This window comes from Ambystoma mexicanum, chromosome 6p (assembly GCF_040938575.1).
Source record: "Ambystoma mexicanum isolate Mex_15411 chromosome 6p, UKY_AmexF1_1, whole genome shotgun sequence".
NCBI lineage: Eukaryota > Metazoa > Chordata > Amphibia > Caudata > Ambystomatidae > Ambystoma > Ambystoma mexicanum.
The window spans coordinates 557122559-557147890 of record NC_090935.1 but is presented as its reverse complement, the minus strand read 5'-3'; the positions used below and the strand labels follow the sequence as shown (position 1 = coordinate 557147890).

The following is a 25332-nucleotide window of genomic DNA, read 5'->3' as shown; positions in this document are numbered from 1 at the left end:
AGGTGTGACACCCTCACCCAGGGGTCAGTAGAGCTGCATTTAGGTGCCCCCTTGGACGTATTGATGGTACTAGAGCGTAGCCCCCTTGGCCATAAGGCCAGTACAAAACCTTCTGGTCCCTCAGCACTGTCACCGGGAGGATCCGAGGATCCCGAGGTCCGGTAGCTGAAGCATCCTCGGTGCACGTGCTGTTACAAGGACCTGAACGGTCCCTCCCTTTGCGGGGTGCGATGGAAAATAAAGGCCCCTCCTTGGGCCTGGATCTGTGTTTTCGTGAATTTAGTAAGGTCTTCTGGAGGAGACTTCTGGAAGAGCTCCCGCCACCTGGCTAGTCTATTCTTCAACGCTTTCAATGACAGCAAGCCGCACGCTGAACAAGCTTGCCAACCGTGGTCTGGGCCAATGCAACATAGGCAGAGGGCATGGGGTTCTGTAGTTGGAAAGAGACAGTTGCAGGATGGACACCTGCTGAACCCTGTGCAAGTCGACATGTGCCGGGGAGGAGCGTGGCACCTGAGGACCGAGTACCTGAATGATAAAAAGACAAAGAGAAGTATCATCCGCGGGTGGAATTACATGGCCGAAGCCAAACCCAGGAGCTCTGGTGAATTCGGCCGTTTCCTGTTGACGCAGAAAAGGGGACTGAGGTGTGGCGCCAGAGGGCGGAGTCAGGGCAGTGCATGCTCCCTGGGCCACGCCTCTAAATTTAAAGGGGAAGAAGGTTTTTCCTGGTGAGAAAGGTTCCGTCTCCCGTCCCTTGGAAGGGACACCCATACAGTACGGAGGAAAAGGGACGGAACGTAAGAGTATGTTGGTTTTCATGCCATGAGTGAATGTTGGAACAGTGGTGCACAATGGTGCCATTTTTCAAGTAGAATTTCCACAGACCCACCACAAGTTTTGGAGCTCCACCAAAGATGGTTGCTGAAAGACTGGGACCACTGTAAAATATTTTCAGAACCCTTTTTTTTTACCTGCAGCTGTGATTTTGTTATTGATTTGGCAATGTGCCATACATCAAATTGATGGCAAATGTTTAGAAACTGCTCTTGCATGGCCTTGGCTATTGAAACATGTCCGTCAGTGGCTATGAGGTCTATTGGCATTCCCCTCGATTGAAGGTGTTCGAGGGATTTTATGAAACCATGGTTCTCCATGGCCACTGAGGATTTACATTCGGACACCTGCACGACCTCCAAACTCACAATGTTTTTAGTTTCCATTTCCTGAAAGTGGTATGTGCAGTACTTTGCTGAAAATCCGGGGCTGCCACACTGTCCATTGCCAGCTAGCCTGAACTGTTTATAATGTCCTTTCAATTGACATTTGTTCAATTTTCCATGCTTGACTAATAGCAAGGAATAAACATTCTCTTTCATATATTTGTAGTACTCGCGTTTTAGCAAGGAACTGAAGCCCCACAAATTGACAAACTGAACAACTTACTAAAAGTAGAGCAACTGAAAAGTACAGCTGCAGAACACAGTAGATTATCAACTGGCACTTTGCCCCGCATCAGTTGAGCAGACCATGAAAATGTATCATGGAGGTGGTCACAGGTGGCTTGGATTTTCAGGTTAGTGACTTGTAATGCATGTCTCACATTCACTGATGTCTCCCTGCATATTTTCCCCCTCACTGGATGCACACATTTCAGCATCAGTATAATCTCTACCAGGCAGCTGTCGAATACAATGCATTTCTGCTCCTTTATTAGCCAATCGTACTGCATGATTGTCGTTTGTGAATCAACTGTGGTGGACAATTCGGCCAAAACTAGGCAAACTGTAGTCGAGATCTTCGCCAATTGCATTGAAGTTTCAGTCTCAGTTAGTTCAGCTTGTGTTATTTGCACATGAATTGGAGAAATCGTCAACAAGGAATGTTTGTTGGGTGGACCTTTTTTTGTGGGTGTAGATTCTGTCAAGTGGTCCTCGAGGAATTCCAATGCATCTTCACATTGTAGCAATGGTCCAACAACACTTTGCTTGCTTCGCCGATCACATGCAATTAATTTTCTGGCCATTGGACATATGCATCTCGTGTCTACTTATTGACTGGACCATGCTGCGCCTCAAATAGTAGTTGCTCCATGGTGAAATATGTTTGGCAAACATCTTTGGCTAACTTTGTTGCTTGTGTCTTTATACTTTTCCTTCTGGGCCTCGAGGAGATGGGTTGTAAAAATATGTTCAATGTAAATCACACAGTAGATAGCACTTTAAAGAAAAAACATTATGAAGAAAACACCAGCCCAAACAAAACAAATTGAGAAAATGATTTTTTTTTTTTATTTTTTTTATTTTTTACTTTACCCTTGTTTTCTTGATTTTCTGTGAAACAGTGGTCTTCTCTGGTCCACCACCTCTGGTCCATGTGCATCCTCTTCCAATTCCTGACCTTGTATACATTCCTTGAATAGAATATTGATTTAAAAAAAAAAGAAGCATTTAAATTAAAATCTTTCATCGCACACATCGCTTGCATACATACTCTCCTAAACAGTGTACGTCTTTTAGTCAAAATATACATTTTGAATTTCACCTGATTGATGGCAAGTGTACTCGATCAGAGATCACCGCGCCAAACATGCCGATTGCAATGTTGCCCTCAAACATTTTGCAATGTAATCTGCATTGGGGATAAATTGTAACGTTAGAACTGAAATTATAAAAGTTTGAAAGACTGCACGTTTATAACAATGTCACTGTCTAATTGTATCCTACGTAGGATTGACTTTCATTGAAGGGAACTGTCAGTACGCATACCTCATACTCTGGACCAGTTCCGAAGGATGATGTAATTGTAGTCGAAGTACAAGCATCCCTCTGTAACACAGTACTTGTTTTAGTATGGATGAAAACAGTGAAATAGAACAGACAAGGGGATGCAGACAATGGTGCATATAAAGAGCAACCCTTAAATAACGCATAGTGTAAACAACTGACCGGACACAAAAAATTTCATATTATTTGAAATTCCAAGCATTAAACTTTCTAGTAATTGAAAAGTGAAATAAAATTACCTGATCAGCGCTAGAAGTTGTTGTCAACTCCGGAAAAGAAATGGATGCAGAATCTTGCTCCTTCATTTTCAGTACATTGTCATAAAGTGGTAAAAGGGAAAATTAGATTTGCATTAGATATGTGGGAAGATCCAACTCTTGATAATATGAACTTCTGCAAGTCTGTAGGGCTCACCACTGGTATACTGGATGTGTTGGTGGTGTAGTCACTTGCGAGGGTCTGTGCTCCAGTCAGTATGCTCCCCTAAAAAATGGATATGTCAAGCACGCGATTACGAAAAGATTATGCTTCTTTTGAAGGGCACTAAGGCATTGTTTTCTATGGTCATAATTACTTTCTATGATGCTCCATAAACCAGGGACAGATGTGTAGTAAAATGTGGTATAGTTAGAAAGTAATACAATCTGGTAAATATGCAATTCATCATCCGGGACTCACCTGAGGAAGCGTATGCACGAATAGAGTTGGAATTGCATTTGGAAACAATTTTACAAGATGTTCTGAGTCCATGCTTTTTTGTGTACTGCGATTGGTTGTACATATCTGGGGTAAAGTGCAGGCTGCAGATGCGGAATCGATTGGCCCTTGAGTCTCCCAAGACATCCTCGACCCTACTTTCAAGCTCGTCCAATGGAAATCCACAACGTCCAACCCATTCTCTTATTAAATCAATATTCGTTGGGAATTTATGCATGATAGTGCCCATACTTTGGACATGGCTGCTAGAACGGCAACCAAAAACCAAACAAGCAGGCATTCTTACAAAATCTGTATACAAAAAGTACATAATTAAAAAAATTCTAATGAATGCATGAGAATGATGGGATTATATCAAAGTTTTCTATGCAATGTTTCTTTTGGTCAAAGAAGCAAAACCTGTGTAGCGTAGTCAAATATACACTGGGATAATCTTCATACAGAATTGATTGATGCGATGTAAATCGTAACGCGTTACTCGTCCATTCATCAAAAGGAAACATGCTTATAGACATGGTTCAAGAAAGGTGAAATTCTATCACAATAGACACTGATGAATGTGCCATATATCGAGATCAGAACACTTTAGACAGTAGACAATGGTAAAGTCATTGCGATGAATGAACATTACACTACTAGGTACATTCGTTCGAAATAGATCGAAATTTTGAGATCAGAAAGATGATTAGGTGACCTGTTCTTACGTTAACTAACATTTGGATTCAGCAAGCAGGGTAGTTAGTAGCAGGAGAACAGGTAGCATGATCACGATTTGAGTTCCAGTGCTCACAGATCTCAGGATAAATATCAACGGGTTTATAAAGAATTAGAAAAGTGGGTGTGTATGTGATGTTTGGCACCTTGGCTGTTCACACCCTGCCAGCTCCCTTGGGAGGGCACGGCCACAGGTGCGACCAGCCATTGTTACTGGAGGGGGGATGGAGGGGAATGAGGCATGCAGAAAAAGGCCGGAACACTGCTGAATGGAGAAACACTTCTGTGGAATGCAGGAGCGCTGCCTGCTTCAGGGGAGCCTGTCTGGAGACTCTGGGTCTGGCTAGGCCATTTGAGCTATGGCCCCTGCGCTGGAGATACCTTTGAAACGTACATGGTGTTTGGCACCTTAGCCATTCCCACCCTGCCAGGACAGGTGAGTGTGTCCTTGATTCAATGAAAAATTGAAAATTATTCATAAAAGATGATTTTTATTTTGTTGCTGATGTTGATGCCACAAATGTACTACAAATTCTATACTTCGGGTTGCAGCACAGTGTGGGAAAATCCCCTGTACTGACCGCTGTCACTGGGGAATTTCGCTCGAATGGCACCAACGACACAGGTGGGTATCAATCATTGAACGCGGTACCCATGCCTCCCATGAAGCCACCATCTAAACGAACGATAGGCCACCAGCCTGTACCACCTGTGGTAGAGAAAGATACAAACTGTATTTAAATGAACCTAAGTGTACAAACCTTAGTTGAAAAAGCAATCTTGTGTCCTATTGGAAAAATTGCCCGTACAAATGTAACTTCATGGATCAATCAACTTGGGCTTTAAAGTGTAGACACATTACAAAAGAGAACACACATGCAATCCATAACGTTTGGGGGGGGGACAGAGAAATATTGTTTCATGGTTCTACATGAAAGACACATAAGATGACCACCATGATTTCCCCAAATCGCAGAGATGTATTGAATTGCCAGACTACATTCATTTGGCAGTGATAGATCAAAGTTACGACAACATAGGAGACAAGCATGAAATGTTAGTGGCCCAAGTTACATCACATCTAGAGTACACTTACTCGTTACTTGAATTGCGAGGGCGAACTGTTGCTCGAAGTTCGTGCATAAGCACCATCATAATCCTCAACACGGACCTTGTGAGGCAGGCTGCCCTGAATTCCTGCAGCTCGGTAACGCATTGCGGCCGCCTCTCGTCTTCCGATATGTAGGCCAAGCATCCAGAGTTTTCTCTGCAGCAACAGTTCTCCTCCTCGGTTGGCATGACCATGCACCGATTGCAGGAGCACCAGGTTGAGACGTCATCCATGCGACTAGGCTCTGGCTCAAGACACAGCGATTGGTCCTCCAAACTGTCGTCCGATGCCTCATCGTTTCCGCATCTTTCTCTTTCAAATAATTCCGCCTCGGAATACTCTGGCTCGTACTGATAGGGCTGTATTTTTACCATTATATGACAACATTAAAATCAATACTAATGCTAGTACTAGTGTCTGTTTGCACAGGCTACGAGAAATGAAGATAGCTGAACACAGCAGAAACGAGTCACAGGAAATACAAAAAAAAAAAAAAAGAAAGTGAAACGATTGAAAAAGCAACTCTGATGTTGTCTGATGAGAAGTGGTCTGTTTATACTTATTGAGGAAAGAGGCATTCTGCCATTTCCATGGAGACGTGTCATTAGCTGGCGCACAAAGAACGTTGACACAAAACGTGCATTTGAATTGTGAAATGGGACGTACGCGTCTAGTGATGTCAGCTTCAGGTGCGGGGGATATGATTTAGTGCTTCAAGGACAGTTCAACTTAGGGCGATGCAGCAACGGGTAAGAATAGCACAAGTTGGCCGTGCCCCGATGCTTGATTTTGCATGTGTAAAAGTGAGGAAAACTATGGTAAGGTGCATAGGAAATGTTTTCACGATCGTTCACAGATTGTTTTAAATCACATGCCCGAACGCTTGGGACAATAAAATGTTTGAGCGCACTATTCCTTTAAGTAAATCAATAGGAGAAAGACCCACACAACAGACTAAAGGATAAGCGTTTGGAAGAATGCCTAATCCAACAAAGGCACAGAAAAGCCTTTTAATTACAAGAGACAGGGACACAGGACTTCAATAAGGGAAGTCATGCAGCCACAGTGGAAGAGCCAATCCAGCAGCAGCGGCATTGCAGATTGTAACTCCAGACTCAAAAGAAATCCAAAATGGCAGCTGATCTATTTTAAGACTTTTATCCCAGGCTCAGAACATAGCATATCCTTGTGAAGGCGCATGCTCAAACACCTCAGTTAAGTGTTTTTATAACTATCTCATAGACTCTTTATTCTTGCTCTTATTTCCTTGGTAAACTGAGTCAAACTGTGTGTTTGTATACTATTAGTTCAGCCAGCAATTTGTGTATGCATTTATTGGAACGTTTGAAGAGTAAAACTAGCTAGAAAACAACAATGTACCTAATGCAAGGGGAACAAGTTGATGAGACAGATGGGTGAGACACACTGCTTTAGTGGGATGAGGAAAAGAGGCAAGATCAATGCGCTTCGAAAAGGTATGTCTTCAGTGGGATTTCTTTATAATAGTTGTGTGTGGGCTAGCCTGATTTGTGTGTGCGTGGTGCATGGTTTCATTTTCTTGAACTATGGATGAAGCATGGTATTAGTTTGCTCATTATTTTATTTTTTTATTTATAGCATTATGTGGCTGCTTCTTGTTCTGTGTTGGTTCCTGAGATGTTGAGCTGTTCTCCTAGATAGGTAGGTGGCTTTGTAAGTGATGTAGCACGTTTTGATGTAGCACGTTTTGAAGATGATGCAAGCTTGTAGTGGGAGCTAAAGCAGGACTGAATGTGGGGGTTGTGTGGTTGCCTTTCGTTAATGCAATTGTATTTGTGCATGCTCTTATCCACATTATTTTCTCCATCCTGCAATATTGCAATGATTACCTATAGTGTTCACTAAAGGCCCATGGCTCAGATCTTGTTTTATTAAATCGGTAAAAGTAACCTGGAAAGATGCCCATCATAAGTTCAAAGGAGGGCCATGTGTTGCTTGAAGTAACACCAATTCCAGGTATTCGAAGCATAGGTTCCCAAAACAACATTTCACTAAGCAAAAAAGCCAGGTAAAGGAGAACAGAAGTATGGAACTGACCTTGGGTGGAACTTCTCGCTCATCTTTATCTTCATCACACTCAAATGCCACTTGGGCACGCTGTTTTCTCTGCTCCTCCCATAAAGATGGATTGAAACTCTCATTATCAGAGACAAATAAAACTGGACAGAAACAAAAGAAAAAGGGCTGTTAAACACTAAAAACAATGATCGAGAGCACACTAGTTTTTCTTCCCATTGTTCATTTTTGATTACTAGGTAATTGGCCTATTTTCCTCAGTTCACCATATGTTACTTCTCACTGTCAGTGAGCAGCGTATAAGACCATTGCATCATGAATATCTTCAAAGTAGCAGTTGGTGACACAGTTTCTAGAAATTATTCCTCACTGCAAAATTTAGTGAAACTCATTTTTGAATGGTAAAAATGATTGGAGATCCAGAATACATACATTTGATTCAATACTGCACTAAGGGGGACAGCTTGACAGTACTGGGATGTTTCATAGTCCTAGCAAATGCCACAATCAGTGTGACAATCGATTCCTAGTTACAAACACAAATTGTCCATAGATGTGCCGAACCTTTCCAACCCTCTCCACTAAAGCAATTTGGATTTTAAACAGTACTTAACACAGCTATTTCGTCTTTTTATAAGGACTCCTATTTGGCAGATAATAGGAGCAATTTTACTTTAGGGATTTCAGCATTAGAAGTCCGGTCACCCCAACGTTGCCATTTTAGCACCTATACAGATCTAAGCTATCACTAGGTGAGCCAAAGAAAGTTTTCGGAAACCATTTGCCTCCATTTCCCCTCCCTTTCATTCCCTTATATTTGTCTATCTAAAATAGTTTTATATTGTGCCACTCGCCTAAAGGCCTCAGGGCGCTCACATGACAGAAAACAAAGATGATCACGAATAATAGATCAGACTGAGATAGCAGGATGTTTCACCTATTTCTTTATCAAAGAGGAATGACTACAGATGGTTTTCAAAGAGAACAGTTAAAAGGCACTCTCCAAGGTCTTGTGGAAGTGTAGCGGATCGGCGGTATGCCTTGGGGGACAAGCGGATCACCTCTGACTTAATAAAACTAGTCTTTCATCCAGCTTTACCCAATAAGTGCAGCATCAACAATTAAAAGCCATTATTATGTACTAGAAAATGAAACGCTAACAGTATTCTCTCCAGATGATCCACTAAAGAACAGTGGGGAAACGGGTGTAGAGAGAAATGAACACTGGATACCAAACCAACTAAATAAATTACATATACAAAAGAAACACTTGTGGAATTGTGATATATGGACTAATCTAAAAGGATATAACTAAAGATAAGCAATGGAAGAAATGGAATAAAATCGGTTCACCCTGTGATATAAATAACTTTGAAATAAGTTGGCGCACTGAGAAAGTTACTGAAAATAATTTGGAGCATTCCACAAGGCTGGCGCCCAGCCATCAAAATTGCCACCACCCATTATTTTAAGAGTGGCTCTCTATTAATAGAGTATGACAGTGTTAGTAGAACATAAAGCATGTCTAAAGGGAATCTTCTTAACTCGAGGAAAGATTTCAAGGCACTTAATACCGCAGGCTTAAAGACCACGAACAGGCCCTTAAAATGAATCCTTCGCTTAACCGGAAGCCAATGCAGTTTCCTGAGGGCCTCAGATACTTGAGATTGACATTTCAAGCCAAAACCTTGCAACCATTCTTCACTTTTTACCATTATTTCCATTCTGTGTCTCATTTTATCCTCTTGCTTTTTCCTATTTTCTCATCTGATTTCTCATTTTATTTCTCTCAACGCATCCCTTTTCTTCTTCGACTTCAGGAGCCAAGCTGCCAAGTTCATAGTGAGCTAGAGGGTGTACTGTTGTCCCCCTGTGCTGAGTGAGCATGTTGAACAGGCATGGTGGTTTTATCAGGTCGCACATCGCCAGTTTGCACACATCTGGATAGCAAGGTTGTCCCGCCCACATAGGAGCAACTAGGATTAATGTCATCTGTTCCTTGCGAATCTTGTTCACCACTTTGCTCATTAGCAGAGTTGGGGGAAAAGCGTAGGCAACTTTCCCTGACCAACTCATCCACAGGGCTTTCCTCTTGGAGTCGGGTTGGGGAATCCGGGATGTGAAGTCTGGTCATTGTTTTCTTTTGTTGTGAACAAGTCTATTGAGGGGTAGCCCCATTCTGTGAAAATTAGAGCTACGATATTTCTGTTGAGCTGCCCTTCGTTTTCTTCTGGTAAAGGATCTCTGCTTAGTGAGTCTGCCAGAGCATTGAGTACCCCTGGAACATGCTGAGATGTTCGGAACATATCCCGCTTAAGTGCCCACTTCCATATTTTCTGTGCTAGTCTGGAGAGACTTGGAGAATGTATGCCCCCCTGCTTGCAGATATAAAACTTGCAGTGGTGCTGTCTGTGAGGATTTGTACTGACCGATTTTTCAGTTGTGCTTCGAAGGATTAGAGCGCTTTGAGCACCGCTAGAAGTTCCAACAGGTTGATGTGGTTCTGTGCTGTGATTTGAGTCCACAGACCATCTGCTGTGAGATGAAAGTGATGGGCCTCCCACCCGGTGAGAGATGAGTCTGTTGTAACCACTGCTTGCACTGCCGGGTCGTGTAAGGGTTTTCCCTTCAACAGATTCTTCTTCGTCCACCAGCATAGAGCGTGTAGTAGGGTTGGCAAAACGGTCACTAGATCGTCCCACTGACCGCTTGCCCGATACGACTGTTTCTCCAACCACTCTTGCATTGGGCGCATGCGCAATAGTGCGTGTGAGACCAGGTCAATGCATGACATCATTCCATGCAAGCGCATTGCTTTGCGTACAGTAATCTGGCGACCGGCTAGATACTGAGGTATTTGCAGCAGTATGTTTTGTATACTTTCCTTTGATGGAAAGACTAGACCGTCTTCTGTTTTTATGATTGTTTGGTACGAGGCTTGACTTTCTCGTTGATTGAGAAACACAATTGGAAAAGTAGATTGATCGGTCTTTGGGTATTTGTCTTGAAAATTTGGGGGCTTTCCCCTGTGATCAGCCAGTTGTCCAAGTAAAGGTACACTGGGATTGACTCCCTGAGTAGGTGCGCCGCCACCACCGCTAGTACCTTGGTGAATACCCTTGGAGCAGATGGTATGCCGAAGGGTAGCACCTTTAATTGGTAGTGCTAGTTTGCCATCTTGATACGCAAGAATCTTCTGTGCGCTGTGAACAATGAAATATTAAAGCATGCATCCTTCATATCCAAGGTTGCCATATAGTCCCACCACTTTAGCAGTGGGATTACTTCCTGTAGCGTAGTCATGTGGAATTTTTGTGGCTTGACATAGGTGTTTGCAGGGCGCAGATCTAAAACAGGGTGCATCACGAGATCTTTTTTTGGCACAATGAAGTACATTGAATAGATACCCTTGTATTGTATTGTATTTATTTGTATAACGCTCCAAGCCCTGAGGCAACTGGGCACATTTCTTGGTACAGGTGTTACTTTTTTTACAGTTAGTCATATTCATGAGCAATGTTTATACACTTATCAGGTAATATGGTTATTAAAGTTCATATAAACCCCATATATACATCAAAATATTTACACAGAAGTGCTAGAGTAATGTGGGAGTTCACCAGCGTAAATTGTAAGGCAGGGTCAGTAGGGTTAGTTTTCATTTATCATAAGCCAGGATTTGGCTTCTTTTCGGAATTTGTTGAATGATGGTTCTAGTCTAATGTATGGTGGTAGTGTGTTCCAAGTTTTGGCTGCGAGGACTGGGAAGCTTTTTCCTCCTGCTTTTTGCAGTTTAAAGTTTAAACCTAGGAATGATCAGGTAGTTGGATAGGGATGATCTTGTTTGTCTGACTGAGGTGTACAGATTGAATTTGTTAAAAAGGTATGTTGGTGCTTGGTCGTATATACAGATGTGTGAGAGTGAGGGTCTTGAACCTCACTGTGATTGACAGCCAATTAATATTACGCCTCAGCTCCGAGATGTGTTGCTTTCTCAGGAAGTTGGTGGCAGCTCTGAGTGCATTGTTTTGCTAGATTTGGAGTTTGCACAGGTTATATTGACTGGAGACTAGGTATAGCACATTGCAGTAGTCTAGTTTGGTTAGTACTCATGTTCTGGACAGGGTGATGCAGTTGGCAGGTGTCAGGAAGGGTCTGCAGGCATTAATTAACTTACATGTATAAGCAGTGGTGGAAGCTATGGCATTGATTTGTCTACTTAGTGAGAGTAGAGTAGATGTACATACCTAGTGTTTTGACGACTTTTGAGACTTTGATGTTATTGCCGTCGATGTTGATGGTGTTGAATTTGTTGTCCAGTTTGTTAATTTTAGCTTGGGTGCCTACTAGGAGAAGCTCAGTCTTGTTGTCGTTAAGGCAGAGGCCAAGTTTAGCCATCCAAGCTTGGATGATGAGATAAATGTCATTGAGTCGTTGGGTGTCTATGTCGTGGCGACCAGTGATGTGGATGAGGACTTGTGGTCCGTCAGCGTAGCTAGTATACGAGATGCCTAGTATCAAGTATGTCGAATAGTGGTTTTGTGAAAATGTTGTATAGTGTTGAGGAGACACATGATCCTTGAGGGACCCCGTAAGTGACTGTCGAAGGAGAAGCCGTGGCTGTTGGTGCAAATACTCTGGTTGTTCTATTGTTCAGGAATGATTGAATCCATGCAATGGCATCATTAGAGAAGTGTGCTGCTGAGAGAGGTGGTTACAGAGTGCTTTATGGTCGAGGTCAAATGCCGCTGATAGGTCTAGTAAGAGGAGGAGAGCAAGGTTGCCCGAGTCTTTAATCTGTTCAATTTGGGTTACAAGCTCCATCGGGGCCGTCTCTGTGCCGCGTCTTGTGCGGAATCCAGATTGTCGTAGTCCTAGCAGGTTATTGTTTTCTAGGTGTCGCTGGATTTGCTGGTAGGCTGCTCGGTCAATGATCTTCAGGAGAAAGTGTACCGTGGTTATTAACCTGTAGTTTGACGGGTTGTTTGGGTCTAAGGTGGGTTTCTTGAGGAGAGGCATGACCCATGCATCCTTAAAGTTGGCGAGAATAGTGTTGGATTTGAATGTGGTGTTGATTATTGAAGTAATGAAGGGGGCAATCTCTTTAGCCATCTCTTTTATAATAGGTGCAAGGCAGATGTCGCCCATACATCTAGAGGGTTTAAGGCTAAGAATAATTTCTTCTACTTCTTTGACGCTAGGAAGGGTGAATTTGAATAGTTTGCAATGGTCAGTCGGCAGAGTAGGTGCTGTAGGTGAGGGAAGATTGTTGGTTATGTTCGCCTTTTTGGACTCCATTTTTCTTTGTAGTAGTTCAATTTTATCTGATAATGCTTTTGGATATTCTGACACCAGGTGGCGTCTTTAGTGCAGATAGATGGTGGTGTAAGTGATTCAAGCTCTAAGGTGAACAGATCCCTAGTGTTGGATTTAGCGCTTTGAATACGCTCATTATAGGAGTCCGACATGGCTAGGAAGATAGCAGATTTGTACGTCGCTGAAAGGAAGTTTTCTTTGTTCAGAGGTGAGGGGAGATTTTTACAGGTTGTTTCGGCCGCTCTTGATTTTTCGTAGTGATCTAAAGTCTGGTGTGTACCAAGTTTTTAGATGGGCAAGGGGTTTAGTTTTACGAAGTTTTATAGGTGCTATTTTGTCGATGGCATTTAGAATGGTGGTATTGTAGAGGTTAACCAGCTGCGTAGGGTCATTGGTTAGATTGGTGTCTGTGACCACCTGTAAGATAGGTTTCAATAGTGGGAGTAGTTTACAGGCTGTGATATCTCTAGTGTTTCTGGCTGATCTAGGAGGGGCTATAGATTTGTCTTGAGTGAGGGTGTTTCTTGGAATGGAGAAGAGGATGGCATGATGGTCGGTCCAAGCGAGCGACTGGTTGGCGGTAATTGTGGTATTGCAGTTACAGTCGGCTATCCAGTCTAGCTGTCTCCCTTTGGAGTGCGTGGGTTGCGTGAGCCTTTGGGTGAAGCTTAGTTCTGAGAGGCCGTTATTGATTGCTTGTGCATTTTTGTCATTGGTGTCATGGAGGCCCAAGTTAAAGTCTCTGAGTAGGAGGGTTTGTGAGCTTGGTTTGGAGTTATTGGAGATCAATGGCATGATGTCTTCTTCGAAGGAGGTGAGAGGGCCGGGGGAGGGTCTGTAGATCAGATGAGCTGCGATGGTTTGTGAAGGAAATAATGGTAGTTTGAATGATAGATGCTCTTTGGAAGGGAGCATTAGGCTAGGGATTTGTCTGAGACCTAAGGAGGATTTGGCGATAATCGCGACCCCTCCACCTTTGGAGGATGTTCCGTCTCGTCTTAGGATAGTTTATTGGTCTGGTATGGCTAACGAGTGGAGTGGGCCTGAGGCTGGGTGGAGCCATGTCTCCGTGATAGCTAGGTGGTCTAGGTCATTGGATAGTAGAAGGTCATTGATATTCAGTGCATGGGCTGTTAGCGACCTGGTGTTAATGAGGCCTCCTTTCACGGTCTCATTGATGCTATTTGCGGGCAGTTGGTGGCTAGCTTTTTTATTTGGGGTGTTCAGTGAAAGCTGATGGTTATTAGGGAGGTTGGCCTGGACTTGGTCTACATTATGGGGTTGCTTAAGGGAGTGGTTGGCATGTGCCTTGGAATGTTTTGTTGAATCTATGACCCATTCTTGAGTTCCCGATTATTGTAGGGCATGGTATATTCGGTGTATGTTTCCTAGCGAATAGGTTGATCCATTCTTGTGGTGTAAGGTGATTGTGGACCGTTTCGGTTGTAGGATTTATACTTGTTTGTTCAAGTTGTGGAAGGAATGAGGTAGGTTTGATGGTGGCTGAGCATGGTAACGTGGTAGCCATGGACACTGTGCGGCTACAATCTAACTTTCTTTGTAGATGATTATCGCCAGATTGATTCATTGTTGTGCTGCTGGAGGATTGAAGTTCTATTGTGTTTAGGGGGTCGCAGCAAGAGATTATTTGTACTAATATGTTGTACCCAGTCAGGAAGGGTAGTATCCTGGCTGAATTGATGAGCAGAGGGGCCAGAGATAAGTTGTAATGCGCAGTCTGGATACAGCAATCAGCTAGTAGGTATTGCTAGGCTAAAGGCGGTGTCGACTAGATTGGTTTAAATGCAGAAAAGGGTAGGCAGTGCTAGGCTAAATGCAATACACAACTAACTCAGGTAGTGAGCAATGTTAGTCTAGATGCAATTAAGGTGGGCAGTGCTGGGCTAAATGCGGTACACAGTTAACTCAGGCAGTGAGCAGTGCTAGGCGAGATGCAATCAAAGGAAGGCAGTGCTAGGCTAGGAACAAGTTACTTACCTGTGACTGTTGTTCCCCAGCATGGGTCTGGCATGGATTCACATGCTCATGAATATTCCCTGTCGTCAGGCTGGGAATCCTCGCTAAAGAAAAAATCAGTATCAGTTTCGTTTATGAACTGTCTTTCTCCTAATAACCAATCACTGGTCTCTGGGACATACAGCCCCCAGCCAATGACTGCCTTCTACCTAAGCCCCTCCTCTGGCAGTCATCTTTAGATTTGGTAGCACGTAAAGTGGCAGTAGGACCAAGAGAAGAGCCGCAGAGGGGTAGGAGGGAGGGTTTGCAAGTGAATCCATGCCAGACCCATGCTGGAGAACAGTTACAGGTAAGTAACTTGTTCCTTCGCCAGCATGGGGTCTGGCATGGATTCACATGCTCATGAATACAAGAATACATAGCAGTACACACATGCACAACCACGGGCGGTGACAAGGCTCAACATTAAGCATTTCATCAACTCAACATTAAGCAACTCTTACCTCCTCACCAGGCCCACCTTCAGGCGAACAGTTTGCGCAGCACTGCATGGCCGACCCTTGACTCCTCCCTGGAGTCCCGGTAGACGCAGTAGAATCTCGTGAAAGTGTGCATCGAACTCCATGTAGCAGCCCTGCAGATGTCCAGCAGGGGTACACAAGATAAGAACGCCCTGGTAGCAGCGATCGCTCTGGTCGAATGGGCTCTTGGACGGCCGGGTCGGTTTGCCAACCGGTGACAGAGCATGATGCAGCCAGAGAGCCATCTGAAAATGGAAGCCTTCGAGAGGGCCTTCCCTTGGTTCACAGGTCCAAAGTTCACAAACAGTTGTGATGTCTTACGAAGGCTCTTCGTGCGGTTCACGTAGAACTTCAGCGCTCTAGCTACATCCAGAGAGTGCAAAGTCCTCTCAGCTGGCGACGAAGGAGACAGGAAGAAAACAGGTAACACCAAGGGCTCGTTGAGATGGAAGTCCGACAGCACCTTGGGCATGAAGGAGGGGTGCGTCCTCAGCTCCACCCTCATCGCGTGGAAAGTCAGGTATGGAGGTTTACAGGAGAGGGCCCGGATCTCTCCCACTCGTTGTGCGGAAGTGATGGCCACAAGAAATGCTGTCTTCCACGACAGGAACTTCAACGGTGCCGAATGCAGCGGCTCGAATGGTGGCCCCATGAGCCTGGTCAGCACCACGTTGAGCTCCCACGCCGGGGTCGGAGCCTTCACCAGCAGGAACGATCGGAACAGTCCTTTCATGAACTCCATTACCAGGAGATGGGACCATAGCGATGAGGCTCCCAGAGTTCTGGTGTAGCGGGAGATAGCCGCCAGATGGATCTTGATGGAGGCATGTGCCAGCCCTGCCTTGGCCAGCAACAGTAGGTACGGCAGCACTTGAGGGGCCGTAATCCAAAGAGGATTAATCATCTGTGCACGGCACCAGACAGAAAACCTCTTCCATTTGTGTCCATAGCACTTGAGTCGAGGACACCCTGGCCTTTGCAAGCACCTCCTTGCAGTCTGCCGGGATATCGTACCCTCCAAACTCTAGTGCTGCAGGAGCCAGGCCTGCAGGTTCAGCGGCCTCGGGTCCTCGTGGAGGATGGGGCCTCCTTCTCTGGCAAGAAGGCGCGTGTCCGTCGGCAGTTTGACTGGGGGGATGTTGGGTAAGATTTCAACAGAGCTGGTAAATCGTCCTTTCTTGGTTCAACTCCAGAACTTTTTGCTTTTCTAGTGAGACATTTTTTACTAATACCTCAGTGAGTGAGAACCTTTTTCCACACTCACTTAATCTTTAACTCTTTTTATGGATATCATTTTTAAGACTCTCCATAATGTCTTTTTGAAGTTATCATGTCTAACAACTTATTGGCAATAAGTGCCTGTTGTTGCTGGGTGTCCCTAGGGGCTCCCCATTTAACTTGCTTGTGTTAACCTTGAGTGAACTACAGTTCCCAAGGGTAGAAAGGATCTTTGGATCCCTTTTACATGTTATTCTGTGAAACCAGCACAGCCCACCTTATGTGGAGTGCTGGGGAGATACAATGTATCCCCTTTCACATTAAAACTAACAATTCTGTTACAGTGACAAGCTTACCTTTAATGGCTGGTGGCAGTGATACCTTTTACTAATTTGGTGCACGTTTACCGCAGGCTGTAATCACAGCTGCAGTAAAGGCACCTAAGGGTGCTCTTTTTACCAAAATGGCCCCTTTCTTCTTTTTCTGCCATTTTAGTGTTTGTCGTTTCTTGTTCCTTCCCCTGACATCCAGGGTGGGAAATTCCTTTGTTTGAGTTTTGTCTTTGGCAGGAGTCCCCTGGACACCCCGCCCAGGCTGTAAGCACCAGGAAGTGTGGGGGGGGGGGGGTCCGAAACTCCCTCATCCTTTGTTTTACGCCTTCCTTCAAATGGGACAAATCCCAGTGGGGGGGCTGGCTGTCCTAATTGGACAACCAGACGCCCCTTTCTTGTAAAATGCAGGGAGAGAATGCAGAGGTTGTGTTGCAGTTCCTGATAAATACTGGAAACCTGGAAGCTGAAGTCATGTCGACCACTGGAACAGAAGACCGAAGAGGATGACGAAGGAAAAGCGGCGGGAATGATTTCCAGCGACCGGAGAGCCTGCTGTGTAACCAGAGCCTGCTGCAGCCCTTCCTTCCAATCGACCTGGGGTCTCTGAAAACAAAGACTCGAACCCAGAGCCTGGCGAGACCCACTAGACTCAAGAAGACCTGCATTTTGAAAAGAAATCAAGTGTTTTACTTACTTGTAAAGAGTTGGTGGGTAACTGTAATTCTAAGAGTGAACAGTTACAACATTTCTTACTGATCTTGAATGTGTGATGTACGATTCTTAAAAGTATGGTTAACATCTTTTCTTCCTTAGCCACTGTTTTGCCAGTCTAAAAGAACGTAGATGTAATGGTGTTTTACTCTCCTGTGATTAGGTTGTGCATCTTTACAAAAGTAATGTGTTGGTTTCACCAGATTATTCCTGAAGGGTAATTGTATGAGTGTCCTCCAACTGTTGGTATCACTCGGTTAGTCCTGTTAGGATAACTGTATGAGTGTCCCCCAACTGGGTCTTGCTTCCCCTGACTTGCTGCTAGCTTGTCCTTAATATGTCTACATTAGGTTTCTGCCTACCTAGAATAACTATTCAGTAAAGTGTGACATTGGGTTTTAATTTCCCCTTTGTTGTGAAGTTAAAGTATGTGGGTTTTACTTACCTTGTGTTAGCTGTGTGCCATCCAAAACAAGTTACCAGGGTTATTGCTTACCTCAATGTGGGGTTCTCGGATTTCCAAAGCATCTGTAATTGTATATTACATCATTAGGTTTTACTCACCTGGTATAACTGTGTTATGACAAAAGTAGTTATAGGTTTCTACTGCACCTAGAATAAGTGTTTTACTATTCACCAAAAGTATATTGTCCAGCTGACTGTGATTTGCTCCAAGAGTCACTGTACAACTGGAAGGGCCTACTGCCCTTGAATTACCAAAAGTAATCTGAAAGTAACCATTGGTCTTTTACTCCCAAAGAATAGGGTTGGCCTATGCTAAATGTGTATAACAAGGTTTTCACTTCCCTAGAACTACTGTTAGGTGTTCCAAATAAGGTTTATACTTGGGCCTGTGTGCTTCCAAGTATAGTGGTGTGTTTTATATTGTGATTTCATATAATGTGTTAGTGCTTACTTAACCCCTAGATTTATCTGGGCCTACCTTTACTTAAATAAATCCTTTATTTTTACAATACATAGTGTTTCAGTGTTTCTTTGGATCATTTGTATTACAATTTCCACTTGTACTGTGTCTACTGCCCTCTCTCCCTCCTAAGATAAGCCTGGCTGCTCTGCCTACGCTGCCATGTACTCAGGTGGTACAGTCTTATACTAAGAGTGGAGTAACAGGGGACGCCGACATGTCCAGAACGTCCGGGAACCAGATATGCCTCGGCTACGCCGGTGCGATGAGGATCATCCTGCACTGGGACCGTCTGAGTTGATTGACTAGTTGCAGCAGCAACGGCAACAGTGGGAACGGATACAGGAACAGGCCGTCCCAGGGGAATGAAGGCATCACCCATGCACCCCGGCTGCGGAAACATGCTGGCAAATCTCCGGCACTTGGCGTTAGTCACCATCGCGAATAGGTCGATCTTGGGATTAGCCCATCGTTGGAATAGGAGAGACACGTGATCCTGCCGCAGTTCCCACTCGTGGCACGAGCGCAGCTCCCTGCTGAGTGAGTCGGCGATGGTGTTCTTTATTCCTGCCAGATGGAAGGGTACCAGAAACATATATGGGCGACAGCCCAGTGCCACAGATCCTGTGCTTTCTTGAATAGGGCTGGGGATCTGCTGCCTCCCTGCTTCCGAATGTAGAACATCGTGGTGGTGTTGTCGGGGAAGATCCTTTCCAGCTTGCCCTTGAGGGACGGAAGGAACAACCTGAGGGCCCAGAACACAGCTCGGAGCTCCAGGACACTGATGTGAAGTGACCTCTCCACCGGGAGCCAAAGGCCTCTTGCGTGGAGATCTCTGGTGTGCGCTCCCCATCCCTCCAGGGAGGCGTCTGTCGTCACTGTCTCCTGATGTGCCGGGGTCTGGAAGTCCATGCCCGCTGCCAGATCCGGTAGTGGGGCTCCGGCGCGCATTGCTTGGTGGAAGGTATTGTTGAGCGAGATCCTGTCTTCGAAGCTGCCCGCCGCTTGCATCCAACGGGCGTCAAGGAACTCTTGCAGTGGACGCATCCGCAACTTGCACAGGCGCATGAGGTAGATGCACGAGGACATCATGCCGAGCATGGACATGATGGACCTCACCCAGGCCGCCTCCATGGTTGACAGCCGTTGCACCTTGCCCAGGATGGCCTTCGTCCTTTCCTCTGACGGAGATGCCATTTGCATCACTGTGTCGAGCCTGGAACAGAGCGACTTGCGACGGTACGAAGTGGGATTTCGCAAAATTGATCGAGAATCCCAGATCCGTGAGTAGTTGGACGGTCTTCGATGTGTGCACGACGGCGAGTTCGCTTGTCTTTGCTCGGATGAGCCAATCGTCCAGGTAGGGGTAGACGTGGATCCACTGCAGGCGCAGCCGCTGGTGCTAGGCACTTGGTGAACACCCTGGGTGAAAACTTCAATCCGAAGGGAAGGGCCTTGAACTGATAGTGTCACCCTTGGACCACAAATCGCAGGAACTTTCGATGTCCTTTTAGAATGGGGATGTGAAAGTAGGCATCCTCCAAGTTCAGCGAGGATAGGAAGTCGCCTACCTCCAGCTCCGAGCACGTGCTGGAGGGTGACCATCCGAAACTTCTGGGACTTGATATACTTGTTTAAACAACGAAGGTCCAGGATGGGCCGCCACCCGCCGCTCTTCTTCCTTATGAGGATGTATCGCGAGTACACTCCGGAGCCTCTTTGGGACGAGTTTGATGGCTCCCTTTTTTAACATCGCTCGTACATCAAGTAGAAGTTGAGGGACGTGGATTTCCTTCCTGGCGACAGGTGGAATACGGGGACACTTCCTTAGAAATTCCAAAGTGTGCCCGCGGGCCAGGGCATCCAGCACCCAACGGTCAGTGGAGATGGACTCCCACATGCTGACAAACTTCACCAGCCGGCCTCCCACCGGGGTGCTCAGGTGGGGGCCCGACGCTACGGCCGGTTCAGTCCTGCTTAGCTGCGGCCTTGCCACCGACAATGAGATCCTCCTGTCTTGCCGCGTCCTCTGTGGGCCGCCTGGCGGTACGACGAGGAGCCACCGCCGAATCCTTTGGAGGCCCCTTGCTTGCCTCTGGTGTTCCGAAAGGACGGCCGTCGCTGTTGAAGAGCGCCCAAGGCCCGAGCCGTCTCCGTGTCTGCCTTGATGGCCTGCAGTGACTCGTCCACTGTCTTGCCGAACAGGTTGTTCCAGTCGAATGGCATGTCCAGAACCCTGTTCTAGACATCCTGGCGGAAATCGGTCGCCTAGAGCCAGCAGCACCAACAAAGGCAAATGCTGTTGCCCATCTGGCGAAAACCAGTATCGGCAATGTCCTTGGCCACCTTGAGGGCGTGGTCCGAGGCCACCTCGCCTTCCTGTTAGATCTGAAGGGCCTCCACCCTCTTGTCGTCCGGGAGGAAAGCCAGCAGGGGAACGATCTTAACCACAGCTCCCTGTCGTAGCGTGCCACAATCAAGAGAACGTTGGCCGCTTTAATCGTTGCCGCCGCAGAGATGACCCGCTGTCCCATGGCGTCCAGTTTCTTCCTCTCGCCGTCTAAAGGGGAAGTCGAAGTTGAAGCCGTCGCCCCTGCCATTTTCTTCTTGGCCGCCACTGAGATAACCGAATCCAGGGACGGCTGAGCCCTAAGGCACATGGGGGCGGAGTCCGGTGTTAGGCAGAATCCTGTGCAGTTCCCTTAGGGAGCACTACAGAAGATTAGAACTACAGGTGAGAGCAATAAATCCCCTTTGGTATCAGTCTGCACCACAAAGATTTAGTTGGTAGCTGTGGCTGAGCAGTCAGACTTCTCTCAAGAGGGAGATGAGCAGTATTCAGGTTTTACACAATAGGCCTTCAGTACTATGGCACAAGGAAACACTGACCAAAGCTTTGTATTAAAAAGAATATATAAATTTATTTTACACACTTCTAGCTAAATACATTTATCACAGTTATTAAGCAAGTTAAATTCAGTCAAAGAAAGTATACATAACTCCCTAGTTAAATTGTAGACAAGTTTGAGCAAGAGTGAAAACTGAGCAAAACGGCACAGTGAAAACCAAACACAAATGGCACTCTAGCAATTTCTCACAAGGGAGGGAAAACACAAGTTATACAGAAATATCTTCTTACACACCCTAGCAACACTTCCCATAAGTTTGTGAAGAAGTTTTAGCAAGGCAGCACTTTAGCATAAAGAATACTTGAAAGCCAAGCAAAATGGCACTTCACAGGTTATAAAAGTGGGAAGGAAAAGGTGGTTATAAGAAGTAGGTGCACCAACACAGTTCTAGTTGCGAAGCAATCTAGAGAAGGCAGTTCTAACAAATGTAGCCAGAGTCGATAGGCCTGTTAGGGAGAATTCTCATTTATGGCTAATTTCCCTCACCTAGTGAGGTCCCCCAGCAGCTTTGCTGGACTTCTGGAGTTTATTTCTTTCACTTGATAAGAGTTTGAGCTTTTCCCCCACAATTACCCATGTTTTGCCATGTGTCTCTTACCCGTTTTATGATTCTGGAGTACACCACTTCAGTAGCCCCCCTCTTTTGTGTGTTACACAGTACCTTCAGTGCAGTGACACAGGGTTGTCTTTTAGGCTTCCCACCGACTCCATTTCTGGGGCGGACTACAGTCCCCCAGGAAAAGGTAAAGTTGCCATTAACTTTATTTAGTCAATTTACCACAGATCCAGTACACAACATCTTCCATGGAGTACTGGAAAGGGTTACTTCGTATCCCTTTGTATCTGTACCTCATAGAGCATTGTTTCACTGTTAACATTTAGACTTAGCTGGTGGCAGGGGTATCTACCCTAACTTTTCTACAGCGATTATATTAGATAAACGTGGTATTGCTTCAGGCTATTATATTAGCCTCGAACTTAAACCCGCATGACCAAATACTTTTTCTTTTGGCTCCGGTCGGGTTAATTTGACATTTCTTTTTGTTAAAGTCCTTCTTAGGTCTTATTTTGCCTGGCAAACCAGGTTTGCCTCCTTTGTTCACCGTCTTTTGGCAGGCTTCTGCTCAGAAGCCCTCCTCCAGGCGCCTGGGTGTCTAGGTGGGCTGAATGTGAGGGAGGGGTGTAGTCACCCCCTGCACAGGGCATACTAGGAAACCCAAGTCGCACTTTGCCATGATTGGCTGAAGTGGTTGTCCGGGCTAGATAACTCCTCCTCCCCGCTGCGTGATTGACAGCCAGGCTGTGTGAATGGGGGATTTTCGCATTAAAAGGCAGGTCTCTTGGGCTAGAAGTCAGAGAGTCGCCAATGGAACTACAAGGAATCGAAGAGAAGCGGAGAAGAAGTCGGCTGCTGCACTACCCGGTGAAGCCCTGCTGCAGTCTTGAGCGATCTACCCTTCGACGACCAGAGAAGATCCAGTCTGGAGTCTTCTTCCCTTGAGCTTGGTGGGGATAACCAGCTCATCTTCCACAGCCAGAGGGTCCTCTTGGTCGAAATCACTGCACACTGCTGTATTGTTCCGGATAGCCATCTGGAGAGCCTCTCCTGTTTTAAAGGAGCTCCCCTTTTATTCACTGTCGCTGCTACCGGCTTCATCCCTGTGTGGTGCAGACCCCTCCAGACGTCGTCCTTTGCACCGAAGCTCCAGGAACCGTGGGTCTACAGAAAACTACCAGGAACAACTGCTGTGGCACCAGCTTCTTGATTGAATAAGGTACTGTGTTCTGCTTGAGGAACTAGGGTGAATTAGCCATAGAATGAGAATTCTCCCTAACAGGCTGTTCAAACTAAGTCCCATTTATGTACATGGGCCTTTAAATCCAACAATGAAGCACCCACACAGTCTAGTTCTAAGAACCAAGGCATGCGTTCTAGTGTTTTGGGTGTGGTAGGCCTGGAACTACTTTCCCTGGTACTACTTTACCTGGGCTACATAAACCACACCCTGACTGCAGAACATGCTTCGTGTTATTCTGCAACCAGCAGTGTGACGTTCGTGCCCAGCTCCTGGTCTTCAGCATCTTCCTGTAATCCTGCAAGAACAAGATTATTCTGTTTTACCTGAGAAAACACCATCCAGCACTCAGCATCTCAACTGGGTTGCAATCTGTGGAAACCGAGAGAAGTAGAAACACTCACCTGTGAGTACTATCTTAAGGACTTCCGGCGAACCGCTACGACAGCTGTTGTTCGAACTTCACGAGAAAGGGAAAAATAATATTAGAACGCGGGCTTCCAAAACATCGAATTCCATCAGTCTTACCTGAACTCCACCGTGCTACGCCACGCTTCCATCCGGAGCACCACAGCAACATCTAAAAAGGAAGAGACATATTCAGGTTTGCTTTCAATATTAAACCACCGCACAGCACTGTACAACCTTAACGGATTCCGGGGGCCTGTTTTTCACCATGCTCACATCCACGCACAGCACCACAGTGGCCTGTGAGGAGAAGAAGAAAACACAGGTTAGCTTCAAAAGACAATAGAGGCTCTGTGCTTCGCACTTTCTCTTACCTAGAAACGTGCCTCTCCATCCGGCACGCCAGCATCAAGACCTTTGCACCTGAAAAGGAGATAAAGACATTAACAAATTCCCACCACAAACAGAACAAAGACTTACAATTAACAAACCTACCTGCCTACCAGCAGATTCGGGGTCACAGCAGGCCTGGGCCCAAGGAAGGTGTACTGCACCAGTGAAGCAACTCGGGCAGCTCGCCAACAAACGTCAAGCGCCCCTGCACAAGAACTGCAGGATGGATAGCTCACCCTACAAATGACTAAGATTCATTATTCAGCACTGGGCGACTATGCATCCATGGTTCCAGATCTCAGAGCTTTCCAGATGCCCGCAGGGATATCAGGTGAGCGTAACAGATAAGTGTGGCTGAGGATGAGCCGAGAGCAAGAGTGTATCCCCCTCCATATGCCTGTACTTGGCGTCCAGGTGTCAATTGACCGGCAGGGCCGAGTGGGGTTTGAGTCAGCCCGGGATACTACATCGGTCTGCATAGGAATCCCCAATTTGGCAGAGGGGCGTCGAGTGAGGACTTCAGCTAGAACCCACACCCTCTGCCGGAGCTCGACCTTGGGTTGGAGGAGGCCCAGGTTTTCCCCAGAACAGCAAGACGTTCGTGGAAGGCCTTGGCTGAGGATGGCGTGTCTGGATCCTCCTCCGTATCCTGCGGATCTGGAGGATACTGTGGAGGAGGAGTAGTAGTAGGAGTTGGCGCCAGAGGCTGGGGTACAGAGGCCGCAGCCGGAGGCTGTAGTGGAGCCCCCTTTGGAGTCGGCTGCACTGGGCCTGGGGCGTCGGCAGAGGCATCTGTGGAGCATCTAGCATTGTGGGGAGGACTTTCCTGATGGCGTCCTTGATGATAACCCCCCCCCCCCCATCTGAGGTGACTTCATGAGGCCGAGGAACTTCTCGAAAAGCACGTCCTCACTGGCCAAAGTGGTGCAGGGGGGTGCCGACGGGGTAGCACGGAGCTGCTGGAGCCACTGCATTACCTGTCCATATGGACGCAAAGGGAAGCTGCCCTGCACAAACGAGGCGTAGACTGTATGCCACGTACCTGGTTGAGGCCAGTACCACCTTGACACTCGTTCTTCACCGAATTCATGGAATGGAGTCGGACGGGTGCCTCTTTCTAGCGCAGCTGCCATTTTGTCGAGCTGCCTGCCACGGGCTGCGACGTGGAGCTCGGTCCGCTGGGCCCGGCTTCGCGCAAAGACTCTTGCGTGTTGATCACAAGGCCGAACCTGCTCCTCGGCCTGGTAGGTGTGGCACCCTCAACCCTGGTGTCGATAGATCTGCATTTAGGCGCTCCCTCGGACGAATTGCCGGTATTAGGGTGTAGCCCCTCAGACATATTGCTGGTATTAGGGAGTAGCCCCTCGGCCTTGGACGTCAATGGGTCGCCTTGGGGTCCCTGGCAACAACACCCTCCTCTGCAGGCCTTGGAGGGCCCTTGTT

General features: G+C 46.3%; 1 protein-coding gene across 5 annotated transcripts in view; it reads right to left on the bottom strand.

The window, feature by feature from the left end:
• The window catches only part of ERBIN (erbb2 interacting protein), a 2559118-nt gene that overhangs the window by 852310 nt on the left and 1681476 nt on the right, over positions 1-25332 (bottom strand). For all 5 annotated transcript variants that reach the window (XM_069627374.1, XM_069627371.1, XM_069627370.1 and 2 more), the window contains one exon: positions 7405-7526. In XM_069627374.1, coding sequence (XP_069483475.1) covers positions 7405-7526 — 122 coding nt within the window. The remainder of the gene's footprint in view (positions 1-7404; positions 7527-25332) is intronic.